General features: G+C 43.4%; 1 protein-coding gene across 1 annotated transcript in view; it reads left to right on the forward strand.

Moving 5' to 3' along the window:
• The window catches only part of PAPSS1 (3'-phosphoadenosine 5'-phosphosulfate synthase 1), a gene marked incomplete at its 3' end in the record, with an annotated part of 123,150 nt that overhangs the window by 55,611 nt on the left and 55,849 nt on the right, over positions 1-11,690 (forward strand). The window contains exons 6-8 of the mRNA XM_004703453.2: positions 4,967-5,080; positions 8,635-8,746; positions 10,538-10,545. Of these exons, the coding sequence (XP_004703510.2) occupies positions 4,967-5,080; positions 8,635-8,746; positions 10,538-10,545 (234 nt within the window). The remainder of the gene's footprint in view (positions 1-4,966; positions 5,081-8,634; positions 8,747-10,537; positions 10,546-11,690) is intronic.

Here is an 11,690-nt window from a genome sequence, read left to right on the forward strand (position 1 = left end):
ACAGCCAGCCCCGGGCCTGGAGCGGAGCTGCCAGCAGCGCACATGGCTGATGCTCCTCAGTGGCTGGGAGCGAGTTGACTCCGGTGGTCACGTTGGTTTGGGGAATCAGCAACAAGTGTCCTGTTGCCTCCAACAGAGATCAGAAGGATTAGATGTTTCCCTGTGACTTCCCTTCTTGAAAGGAACCAAGATTATCGACAGTTGGCATCAGTCCATGTGGGAGAGGGGAAGAGTAGCCAGACCTCCCCCCAACAAAATGAAGCGTTCCTCCCTGACCACATTGTAGGTGTCTGAGGACTCAGTGAAAGTGCCGGTGAAAGGTTGTTCTTTCTCATTGAGCCTGAGCATGATATTCTCTTCTCCCCTGAGGTCCCTAGGCCACAGTTCTTCCCAGACTGCAGATTCTGGCTTGCATCGTTGTCAGGGTGCACAGAGGTGGAAACGGAGGCTCTGGGCGTAGACCACGGTGGCAGCGTTGGACAGTGCTGCTGGAGAGTGGCTCAGGGCTGTTCAATAACGCGTTCAGGCCTAGCTGGGATGTTTGGTTTCTTCATTTTGGGTTCGATTTTGTCAACACATGAATGAAAGATCTCAAACTGACCCACAGCCTTGGGAATGAGGAATGATCACGTCATGAAAATAAGAACAGTTTGTGTGACACAACACTTGGTTTTCAGGGACAACCAGTAAAGGTTTTTTTCTGGGAAGAAGAATAATTAGTTGCACCTTGCTAGAATGCCAGCCCCAACACTTACCAACAGTAATAAGTGGAAAAACTAACCTAACTCTCTGACCTTCATTCTTTCATCTGTGACATGGGAAATTCAACAACAGCTTACTGTATTTGCTGCCACAGGGTCCAGTCTGACTCCTCGTGACCCTGTACGGCAGGGGCGAACTGCCCCTCTGGGTTTCCAAGGGCACAACTTCTTTCCGGAGAACCAAACCTCATCTTTCTCCTGCAAAGCACTTGTTGCTTTTGAATTGCTATCTTTGCAGTTAGCCCAATTTACAGTACCTGCCTTAAACTTCTACCGAGGATTCTATGAGCCAATACAGGTGGAGTACTCAGAACAGGGCCTGGCAGATGGCGAGTGTACTGTAATTATTAATTATTATCCATTAGTTGTTGGGTGTTAAGGTCTTTAGGGCAGCAGCATAGGAGGGACTTGGGCAAGGGTGATAAAATGTAGGCCCACAAAAGGTTAATACCTTGCCCCAAGTTACTGCTACAGGTTTCCAATATCTTCAAGGCACATTGAATGAGCTCATTTATATGAAGCTTTCAGATAGGTGCTTGGTGTAGCAGATACCCAGGTTATGTTAACCACCTCAGTTTCGAGATATTTGATTGTCATAACAACTGTAGTGCCCTTTTTACTTGTTGCTTATTAAGAAATTGAGTGGCAGACCCCTTCAGACATACCTATTACAATTTCAGCTTAGATCTTAGGTATGGAAATCATCTTTTCTTACTTCACAATAACTGTAAGGGCGGTAGAAATGACTGGCCTTCTGGAGATGGTTTTCAAAAATTTGTGGCTGTAATGTTTTTTATGATTAATGTAAATATTAAAGTTGCAAGCCTGTTTTATGAAATTGTATCTTCCTCACAAAAGTCCTAATTGCTGCCTTTTTGGGTGTAATTTCAGTTGCTTTTAGCCTCTCTCCTAGTTGTGGGGCATTTCGGTTTATTATTTTGCAGCTGTAAAGAGTCTGTCTACCTCAAGGCCTCTTTGGCAGCCTCACATACCCAGCAGAGGAGGGTGATTGCGCGGGCGCAGTGTGTGTGCAGCTCCCACGGTGCTTGCAGGAAAAGTCTATTCTGGATTTTTATTTTCTAGTCCAAAAAGTAACAGGCTTTGTACAGGCTCCTGAAACTAATGTCTTAAGGTGCTTATGGATGGAAGGGGGAATGTGCAGCAGTGACAGCAATACACGTAGCGTGATTGGTTTTTCCCATTTCTACCTTCTCTTTGCTATTATTTTATAAATTAAATGTGTTCAACTAATGCCTGGGGTAAGTTATGTCTCTCACTCTGAAAAATGATTCAAGACTCTGTTTTGTATGTGTTCTTCTTTGGATGAATAATGGAATCAAGTACTATGTATACACTGTTTGTATGCACTTGACATTTCTTCAGTTTCCTTGGCAAAGTTTTTAAGGCCAGTCTTCTTTAACTTGAGCTCATTGGAAATGATCTGTCCCAATTAGCACAAGGCTATGTAGTATTTGCATTTACAAAAAGAGAGTAGAGGCAGTTGGTGGAAACTTCCTTCCTTCCATAATATTCTTGAAGACGCCATCATGTAGTATTGATTCTCAGAAAGCAAATGGGTGTTGTGGGGTAGGTGTTGGCAGTGGACTGCGACACCTAGGGAGAAATATGAAGCTGTCTGCTGCATAAATATTTACAGTCTTGGAAAGCTTATATAGGGGCGCTGGGGATCAGAATCTACTGTGGGGATCAGAATCAAGGCAGTGAAGGTGGTTTATACCCCCTCCCCTTTCACATGGGTGCCTCCTGGAAGCTTAAGAGGCTCTGGAAGATACTGCTAGTAGGCTCTCATTCCGTACATGGCTTAGGTTTGTCCTTAACAAAAGGCGTTTTAAAACATGCCTCTGCACTCTGCATGGCTGCAGACATTCTATCACTAATACACTTGTCAGTGTGCCTAGTGGGGGTAGGGGGTGGAGGAATCGGGGAGGGGGAGCTAAATTCAAGGCAGAGAGATCAAGCTCAGATGGTTATGATTATTGTTTTTGGGGACTTCAAAGGGGGAAATATTGATAGATTTCCTCAAAGAACACAAGATAATCATGGGACTTTATTATGAAGACATTCTAAAAAAGTAGAAAACTGCATTGGTAGGAAAAGGGAGAAGAAGTTGTACTGAGAAATTATTTTCTCTCATCGTAGTGATGTACCTGCTCATCGTTTGAGGATAGCAAGGATCGATTGCACTTTGAGACTGCATTAGAAAGCCTTAACCCATGTACCCTGGAGCCCCAATTTGACCCTTTCAGACTTTTTTGTTTGAAACTTAAAAAAAAGTAAAAGAATGGAGCATGATTAGTATGATCAGAGTGCTCCTTAAGAGACAAGGATGGAGAGACTGAATCTTACAGACTTGGACATGTTGTCAGGAGAGACCAGCCCTTGGAGAAAGACATGCTTGGAAGAGGGACAGTGAAGATGAGCCAGGCCCTCAAGGAGATGAACTGACCTGGTGGCTGCCACAATGCGCTCTAGCACAGGAATAATTGTGAGGATGGCGGGCGCTGTTGCTTTCGGTTGTGCATAAGGTCACTATGGGTTGGAACCAACTCCATGGCACCTAACAACAACAACAGTAACAACAACATGATTTGAATCCCTCAAGATGCTAAAATTCACTTTGATCTGGTGTAAATGGAAGAGCGCTGAATTCCTTGAAGAAGTTCTAGAAAGATGGAAACCCCACTTTTAGAATTATATAGACCTAGATGGAGGGTATTTTGAGAAATAGTGTTTCTTCATATTTTAATTTAATGATGGTTTCTTTGATTTTAGAGCAGTGCATTCTGACTTGTCCGTGTTTGTGGATCCATTTGTAGCAGCACATAGCAATTCCTATGTAGAAATATCCTCCAGACCAGCGGTTCTCAACCTGTGGGTCGTGACTCCCTTGGGGGTTGAACGACCCTTTCACAGGGGTCGCTCGATTCATAACAGTAGCAAAATTACAGTTATGAAGTAGCAATGACAATAATTTTATGTCATCACAACACAAGGAACTTTATTAAAGGGTTGCGGCACTAGGAAGGTACATATTTGTGGGTGTTGTCTCGTTTTTCTCCCTAATTTTATTTAGTTTGCATCTGCTCATAAGTAATTGTTATTACTGCTGTAGAACTGTGTCTGCAACAGTATTTATCTGTGTTGCCTTTAACTCTCAGAAGAGTCTGGTTTGGGAAGACCGTTTAGCTAATGGGGAACCTGTGGCTCCCTTGGTTTGCGCACACAGAGCCTCGGAGATCTCTCTCCCTCTCACTGCCATCAAGTGGATGATGACCCATAGCGACCCTGTAGGGCAGGGTAAAAGTACCCCTGTCGGTTTCTGAAATTGTAACCAGCATCACAGCCAAACCCATAACCAGGGCTCCTGTAGCCTCTGCCATAGATGGGAGAATTAGTCTTTCCGCACTTTCAGAAGCCAGAGAAGCTGCTTTAACATAGGCCCTGCTTTTCATGAGATCATTGCTATCCCCTGATTGGTGTAAATTTGCTTTTTCCAAAAGACCTGTATTAGTGCCTATGTTCACTAACCAGAAGAATTTTACTTTTACAAAGAAGCACAAGGCGTAAGCGGTTATTTTGTGAGATCACAAATTTGTACTTGTAGGATAAATGGGGGAAGAGCACTGATGTGCTGTGTGGGTCTATAGGCTCTCTAATATGTGAGATGGGTGACTTCTTATGGGATCAGAAAGTGATGCTCCTCAAACCCCGCTAGGGGAAGTGAGCATGACAAACCAGAGCACTGTTGCAGCACTAAATGGGGACTCCAGTGGCAATGAAGACACTTGTGACAAAGATGCGTCTGAAGAGCTGAAATGAAGTTATTTCTTCACGTGTCAAAGAGAATGATAACTAGGTTTAGAGTGGGGTGTTTTGGGTTGTTTTCAAATTCTGTTTTATTTGGGGTCACGTGGTTACGTTTAATGTGTAGTTGTGAATCCTTTATTCTTTACTGTGGCAAAGTAGGCCACTGTTGATTTTCTTCTGAGAGTCGGGGGAGATATTGTCTGCTTCTTGTGAGCAGACCGTTTGACACGTTGACTTAGGTGGGGCGGCATATTCACAGCCCCTGGATTATCTTTTCCTGGGTTTCATTTTGAAATGTGGGTTGCCTTATTCAGGTACCCTTTAAAGAACTCTAAATATTTGAATCAAACACTTACTGGACTTTTGATGTTGTATAGGACATTGTACCTGTGGATGCCTCTTACGAAGTAAAAGAGCTGTATGTGCCGGAAAATAAACTTCATTTGGCGAAAACAGACGCAGAAACATTGCCAGCACTGAAAATTAATAAAGTAAGTGATACAGTCATATGCGTCATCTTTTGTTTGTAAAATTTGTGATTCACGGCAGTGTCTGAGATCAGGGATGGTTATGGTGGGAGCATTATATTGTGTCTCAAAGTTTCTAGCGCTGGGGAATGTGTTCCATTTGTGAAAGCATTATTCCAGAGTACCTTGGTTTTACTTTGCCCCTTAGCCAAAGCCCACTGCCATCAAGTCTGTTCTGACTCAGAATTGCCCCGTGGGTTTCCGAGAATGTAAATCTTTTTTTTTTTTAATCATTTTATTGGGAGCTCTTACAGGTCTCACAACATTCCATAGTACAGTCATACCGAGCAGTATTGCTACCACATCATTTTCAAAGCATTTTCTTTTTTCTTGGACTCCTTGATATCAGCTCCCCTTTATCCCCTCCCTCCCTCACCATAACCCCCAGAACCCCTTATTTATTTATTTCAGCATCTCACCCCATCCAATATATCCATTTACGTACAATTCTGTTCACTGCCCTCAAGTGGGGTTATACAGTTATCAGTCCTATCAGCTCCCCCGTCTCCCCCTGAGACTCTAAATCTTTATGAGTTGAAAGTCTCATCTTTCTCTCACAGAGCACCCGATGGATTTGAACTGCTGACCTGGCAGTTAGTAGTCCGATGCATAACCCCACTGTGGCAGCAGGGCTCCTCTTGCACTTTTAGTATTAATTTTACATATTGAAATGTAGGGATTTTAGGTTTATCCGAAGAAATGAATTTTAAAAGACTTCCTAGATTGGTAAAACGACAGAAACAACTGGATTAATAGATTCAAAGGGATCTGGCAGGGGACGCTAGTGGGAAATGCGGAGCTAACAGCCACGAGCACAGGAGGAAGAAAGGCCCGGGGCTTGACTGTGGTGGTCATGTGCAACTCCTACGAGTGTGACTGAGCCGTTGGAAAGTATAAATAGGTGACCCGTATGTCAGCGAAACTACTAAGAACAAACAGATGCAAAAAATAAGTTAAAGGCTAATCCATACAACAAATAATTAAAATGAACATTTTCCCTTACATAAATGAATTGGTTAACAATTTAAATAATCAAATGAGCATAATTAAAATGAACTATTCTCTTTAAACATATTTCTTTATCCCCTGACAAGCTCCTTAATCTTTTTATAATTTTAAGAACAGCCAATAAAAAATTTCCTTGAACTAAGCCCTATAATAGTGGAAGCTATAAATGTTATTTTTAATCTTAGAAAAATTTTAAATATTGTCATTCTAGCGGACTCTTAAAAATAGTCTAAAGAGTCACCTAAATTATAAATTAAATCTTCAAACTTTCCTTCTTAACATAGTGAAAACCGCCCATGGACATAACAAGCCTGCAAGTTCGGTGAAAGCTGGGCTGTGATCGGCCCCCAGCTCCAACGCTCTTCTATTCCAAAGTTAGAGAAAAATCCACTTGGTGTTCATAACTTCGTTTGAGAGTCCAACTGAAAATCCGTCCTGAAAAAGCCTGCCAGGGCCGGGAGTGAGTTTCGCCTCAGACACAGAGGGGTGATGCTGTATCCTAAGCACCACTCTCACTCACGCAACATGGAGTTCTTATGTCAGTGCGTTAAAACGCTTGTCATTGTGCCTTTTATTTTTTGCGATTTATTTGCCTAAAATATCGTAACCATGGCTCCAAAGAAAGTTAGTGAGACGAGCAGAAGAATTACGAGGAAAACTGAAATTTGAATCAGATCACCGCTTGTCTGACTTGGCGGAGAATACGAACATGGCTAAGTCGACACTGTCTCCATTATCAACGTTGTTGGTGATTAAAGCCGCTCTAACGTAGCCAAATGTGTGAAATCGTTAACCAGGAAACAAGGAACACAGACCATGAAAGAGGTTGAAAAGGTACTATTAATTTGGATAAATCAGAAACAGCTTGATGGCCATAGCATATCCGAGACAGCGATATGCAAGGCTAAGTTAAGCCTCCATGTCCATGTGATTTAAAGCCTTGGTAAACTGAATTTAGACGTGCAATTTTGGGGCCTCAGAACAAATTCCTTGGCTTTCCATGATTTCTTACGGGAAAAATATGTTCAGTTTTTGAACTCTTTGGTGTTTGAACCCAAATTTGGAACAAATTGAGCTCGGACAGCTATAATGAGAAAAGGCGAGAAAACCAAAATCATTATTCAGATAACTGAAAAAGAAAAATTACCATGATGTGCTTTGGGTGACTGGGTGTTTGGCCAGAGGGCAACTCATGCCTGAGAGGGCCAAGGAGGAAGATGGGCGAGCCATCCTGCAGGCTTGTTTTTGGAATGATTTTACACACACACACACACACACTGGATGGATGGATGGATGATGGTAGAGGATGGATGTGAATGGCTGAGTGGGTATGAATTTCCAGGTCAGTTGTACTGCAGAACACAGTAACTTTCTTCAATACGGTGGTTGGTAGAACTCCTGGAGGGCACTCTCTTTTTCTTTGCCCAGCAGGATAAACAGTGATTAATTGAAAAACTAACAAAAAATCATGCTATGTCAGATACCTTCCAAAATTGGATTTTAATAGAGACAAATGGTGACCATTGCTAAAGATTTTTTGGATTTAACAAGAGGAAAATGAAAACATTTGGTTCATAAATGTGATTTTTCTTCCTGTAGAAAACTAAACATGAGGACAGCCTTGCCTTTATTTGATTTTGCAGTGGAACACATTGGCCAACGTATTTTAAGGATAAAAGCTAAGCTACATTTTACAGCGCCTCTCTTGGTCAGATGCGTCATCCTCTTACTTGAGAACCACTTCCAAATAAATAGACAGTTTAAGAAAGCCCACGATATATGCAGTTTACATTAACTCTTTAAAACTCTGAAGGATTATGAACTAATGCTAACTTTGTAAAAGGAAGGGTGCTCTGTTCATAAATTCCTTTATATGGAGTTCTTGCTCTGTGTTGACTTGGACTATTGGGGACCGCTTGTGTGTCGGTAGCACTGTGCCCCATAGGATCTCAAGTGGCTGATGTTTCAAAAAGTTGATCACCTCAGAGGTACTCTGAGGTGCCCCTGAGTGAACTTGAACCCCTAACCTTTCGTTAGCAGCTGAGCCTGTTAATCTGTTGCCCCATGCATGGACTCCTTTACTTTGGCTTTGGACAGTCCCTCTCAAAGCAAGGCTCCCAGATAGATACAGCAGTCATAGCACCTGGAAACCTGTTGAAATGCACGATCTTAGGCCGTCCCCACTGAGGTAGAAATTCTGGAGGTGGAATTATCTTTGTTTCCACAAGCCTTGCAGGACATTTTGATGGACATTTAAGATTGAGAACCACTGGTTTTAGGAGATGCTGTCTTTATTGGAATACTTGGAAGCTCAATGTTACTTAAATTGATGAGTAGCATTGCATATTATTTGCCTGCTGCACCTCTTCCTCAAGGTTCCAAATAATTTATCATCATTCATAAGATGCTTTTCTTTACTGCTTTCAAAACTGAAACTTCTGAGGGCTATTTCTGCTTTTGTTCCCAAGTACACGAAAGGGAGGGTTTTACAGTGCTTTTTCCTTTGGTAGGTGGACATGCAGTGGGTGCAGGTTTTGGCAGAAGGTTGGGCGACGCCTCTGAACGGCTTTATGAGAGAGAGGGAGTACTTGCAGTGCCTTCATTTTGATTGTCTTCTGGACGGTAAGACATTTTACAGTCGATATTGTAATGCGTACTGATGAGGAATTACATAGGAATTGTCATTACACTTACTCCTCACTTAGCGACTATCTCATTACCTGACATTTCACATTCATGAGGACTCTGGGAAATGTCTCAGACAATGCCTCTGATGGTCCAGGGCCCACGTGGGGCTGTGACTGGACCTGAGATGCCTGTCCCCTAACTGAATCCCCCCCCACCCCCCAGCCACCTTGAACAATATTTTGGAGTCCTCAGTCGCTACACAAAACTGTGCTACAGGCCACAGGCTGCAATCCTTGATAGGCTCCCAATGTTCCTTCCAACCACAGGCAGTACAGGGCAATGGCAGCTGGAGGTGAGTTTGCACACAGGCAGCATGAAGCCAGCAGAGGGCCTGAAGGTGCCTGAGAGATGCTGAGGGGAGATGAGAAGAAGGGCGGTGGGAAGGGGACCTTGAGTGACTGAGCTTGAGCTGGACAAAGGAAGGCCAGGATCCCTGTTCAGGGAATGCAGTGGGCAGGTAAGGAACAAGGTCCTTGCCCAGGGCAGGTGACAGACAGACAATACCCAGCTTCCACTCCACCGCCTTCAACTGTAGCTAAGCAGGGCTGGAGAAGGGAGACCCAGAGTACCATATGTTCTTCACAACGTGCCAAGACACCTACTGTCAGTGAGCCAGTGGACGACAGCCTACAACTCTCACACCATGTGTGAGAGTTAATTTCGAATTAACCACTTGCTCTTTGGAATCTGACCGTGTTGAAATGTAAGGGTTGGGTTAAGGTGACCAGATTTAAAGCGGGACACCATTGACTGGGAGGTGTGTGTGTGTGTGTGTGTGTTCTTGATTAAAAATTTGGTCTATATGGACCAAATAGCTTGTCATGCATTCTTTCCAAAAATCGGAACTTTTTAAAATTGCCAAAAATCAGGACTGTCCTGCCAAAAGCGGGACGTCTGGTCACCTTAGTGTAGGTCTATTTTAAAAACATTACTGGTAGCATCTTCATAACAGTATTATGTTAAGACTTGGCTATGTTAATACTGAGCATTTATTAGACTGTGGGGTCTGATTTTCATATTGTTTTCCTGCCTGTGGTCTGTGACAGGGAAAACTTCGGGGGCCAGAGCTGAAAACCCATCTCAAAAGTAAACAGCTTCCCCATGCCATATCCACCTGGCCACTGCCTCTGCGTGCACACAGGTGGCTCTACTTCTCTGGGCTTTGTGCACCTTATGCAGGCAGGAGTCAGGGAGCCCAGCTTAAGGACTTCTGATAGAGGTGGTGGAAAGAGTAGTGTTACCTATTCCTTTAAGACATTTAAAAAATGAATAATTGTCACAGAACTTGTCGAGTATATTATGGTCATGATCTCGTTGTCTTTAGCTTTGTGGTTATTGTGCTCAGTCTAGTCATGTCAATTCTGACGCAGAACTGCCCCATAGAGTTTCTGACGCTGCATTCTCCGTGGGAGCAGATCACCGGGCCTTTCGAAAGCCCGTGAAGTGACTGGTCGGTTCTGACCACCAGCCTTTCATTTAGCAGCTGAATGCCTAACCATTGTGCCACCGGTATCCTTTCTTTGCAGCCTGTTGGCAAAATTAATTTGCTAAATGAAAATAGCCCCAAACCCTACTAAATTCCTACCAAATTCCATTGTTATAGGATTCTTTTAGCTGGGGAGTGCAATGGCTGTTAGAAAATGTAGTTCCTAGTCATTTTTTCTCAAGAGCCTACCATAATACAAGGATTGGATGTTACCTATTGCTGTTTTAATTTTCTCTTAGAATCCATGGTAAAGCCTTTGTGTACTGTCTTCACAGTCATGGGCCGGGTGCAAACCTACTTGCTGCCAAGCAGTTACCTTTGGTTTTGTTAACATCTTTTTGTCCCAAGAAGGTGTGCCATGACTTTGCTGAAAAGTATGATATCTATTTGATATACTCCTAGGCTCCATATATGAACTTGAGGGTGTGCATTTTAATTCTTCAGCCTATGCACAATGAGTAGAAAAAATAAAAGTTTTAGCTATTGAAGGGTTGAGCACTGGTAACTCTGTCTTTGGCTTCTTTGATGCTACATTTTGGTTTTCAGTCAAGCACCTCAGATCACGATGGTTGACACCAGTTGAGTTGAAAAGAAGCAACTGTTGGGGGTGTTTTTTCTCTTCCTATCTCAAATATACCCAAGTATATGCAGATGGCATGAGTTTGTCTCTCGTAGTGCTGTCACTTAAGTTGTCCTGTCACACATAAAGATACCATTTTTTCCTCCTGAAGACCACGAGAACGTAGTTCCCCATCATATTCATATGTTGGGGGTGCTCAGTGAGTCTTCACCAGCGGGTCCTTCCCTTTTTTAAAGCTCCCCTTTCTGTAGTTCTGCAGTCAGTTTGTCCATAAGCACTGCCTCTCAAGACTGTCCTCCCCTCACGTACCAGGTGCAAGTGCAGGGCTTCCCCAGCCGCCCTTACTTCAGGCCGGTTGGTTACAAGTTTGGAGGTGCCCATCGTCACGCTCAGATTGGGTGATTTCTTAGAAGCACTCACGGAACTGGGGCAAATGCTACACTTGTTACAGTTTTCTTACAGCAAAAGGCATGCCCGCAAAAGAAAAGCCTGGGAGGGTCCCAAATGCAAAGGGAAGTGTCACTTTTTCCACAGCTGGCATTGAAATTGGCCCTACTCAAGAGTATTCCTTCCTGTCTCTGAAGCTAAAATCAAACTCCAGACTCACTGCTAGTGAGTCCATGCCGACTCACAGTGACCCGATAGGACAGGGTAGAGCTGCCTGTGTGAGTTTCTGAGACTAACTCTTGACCTCCTCTTCCAGACTTCTCTAGAGTGGAGGCCGAGCTCCTCTCGATAGGGGTCCATCTCAGACTTTCCCCCAGGGAACCGTTTTGTGACCTGTGAGAAGCATTCTTCACATCGGGCTTGTT

The sequence above is a fragment of the Echinops telfairi genome, unplaced genomic scaffold, assembly GCF_000313985.2.
Source record: "Echinops telfairi isolate 266 unplaced genomic scaffold, ASM31398v2 ScPeMD7_7468;HRSCAF=8506_0, whole genome shotgun sequence".
Lineage (NCBI taxonomy): Eukaryota > Metazoa > Chordata > Mammalia > Afrosoricida > Tenrecidae > Echinops > Echinops telfairi.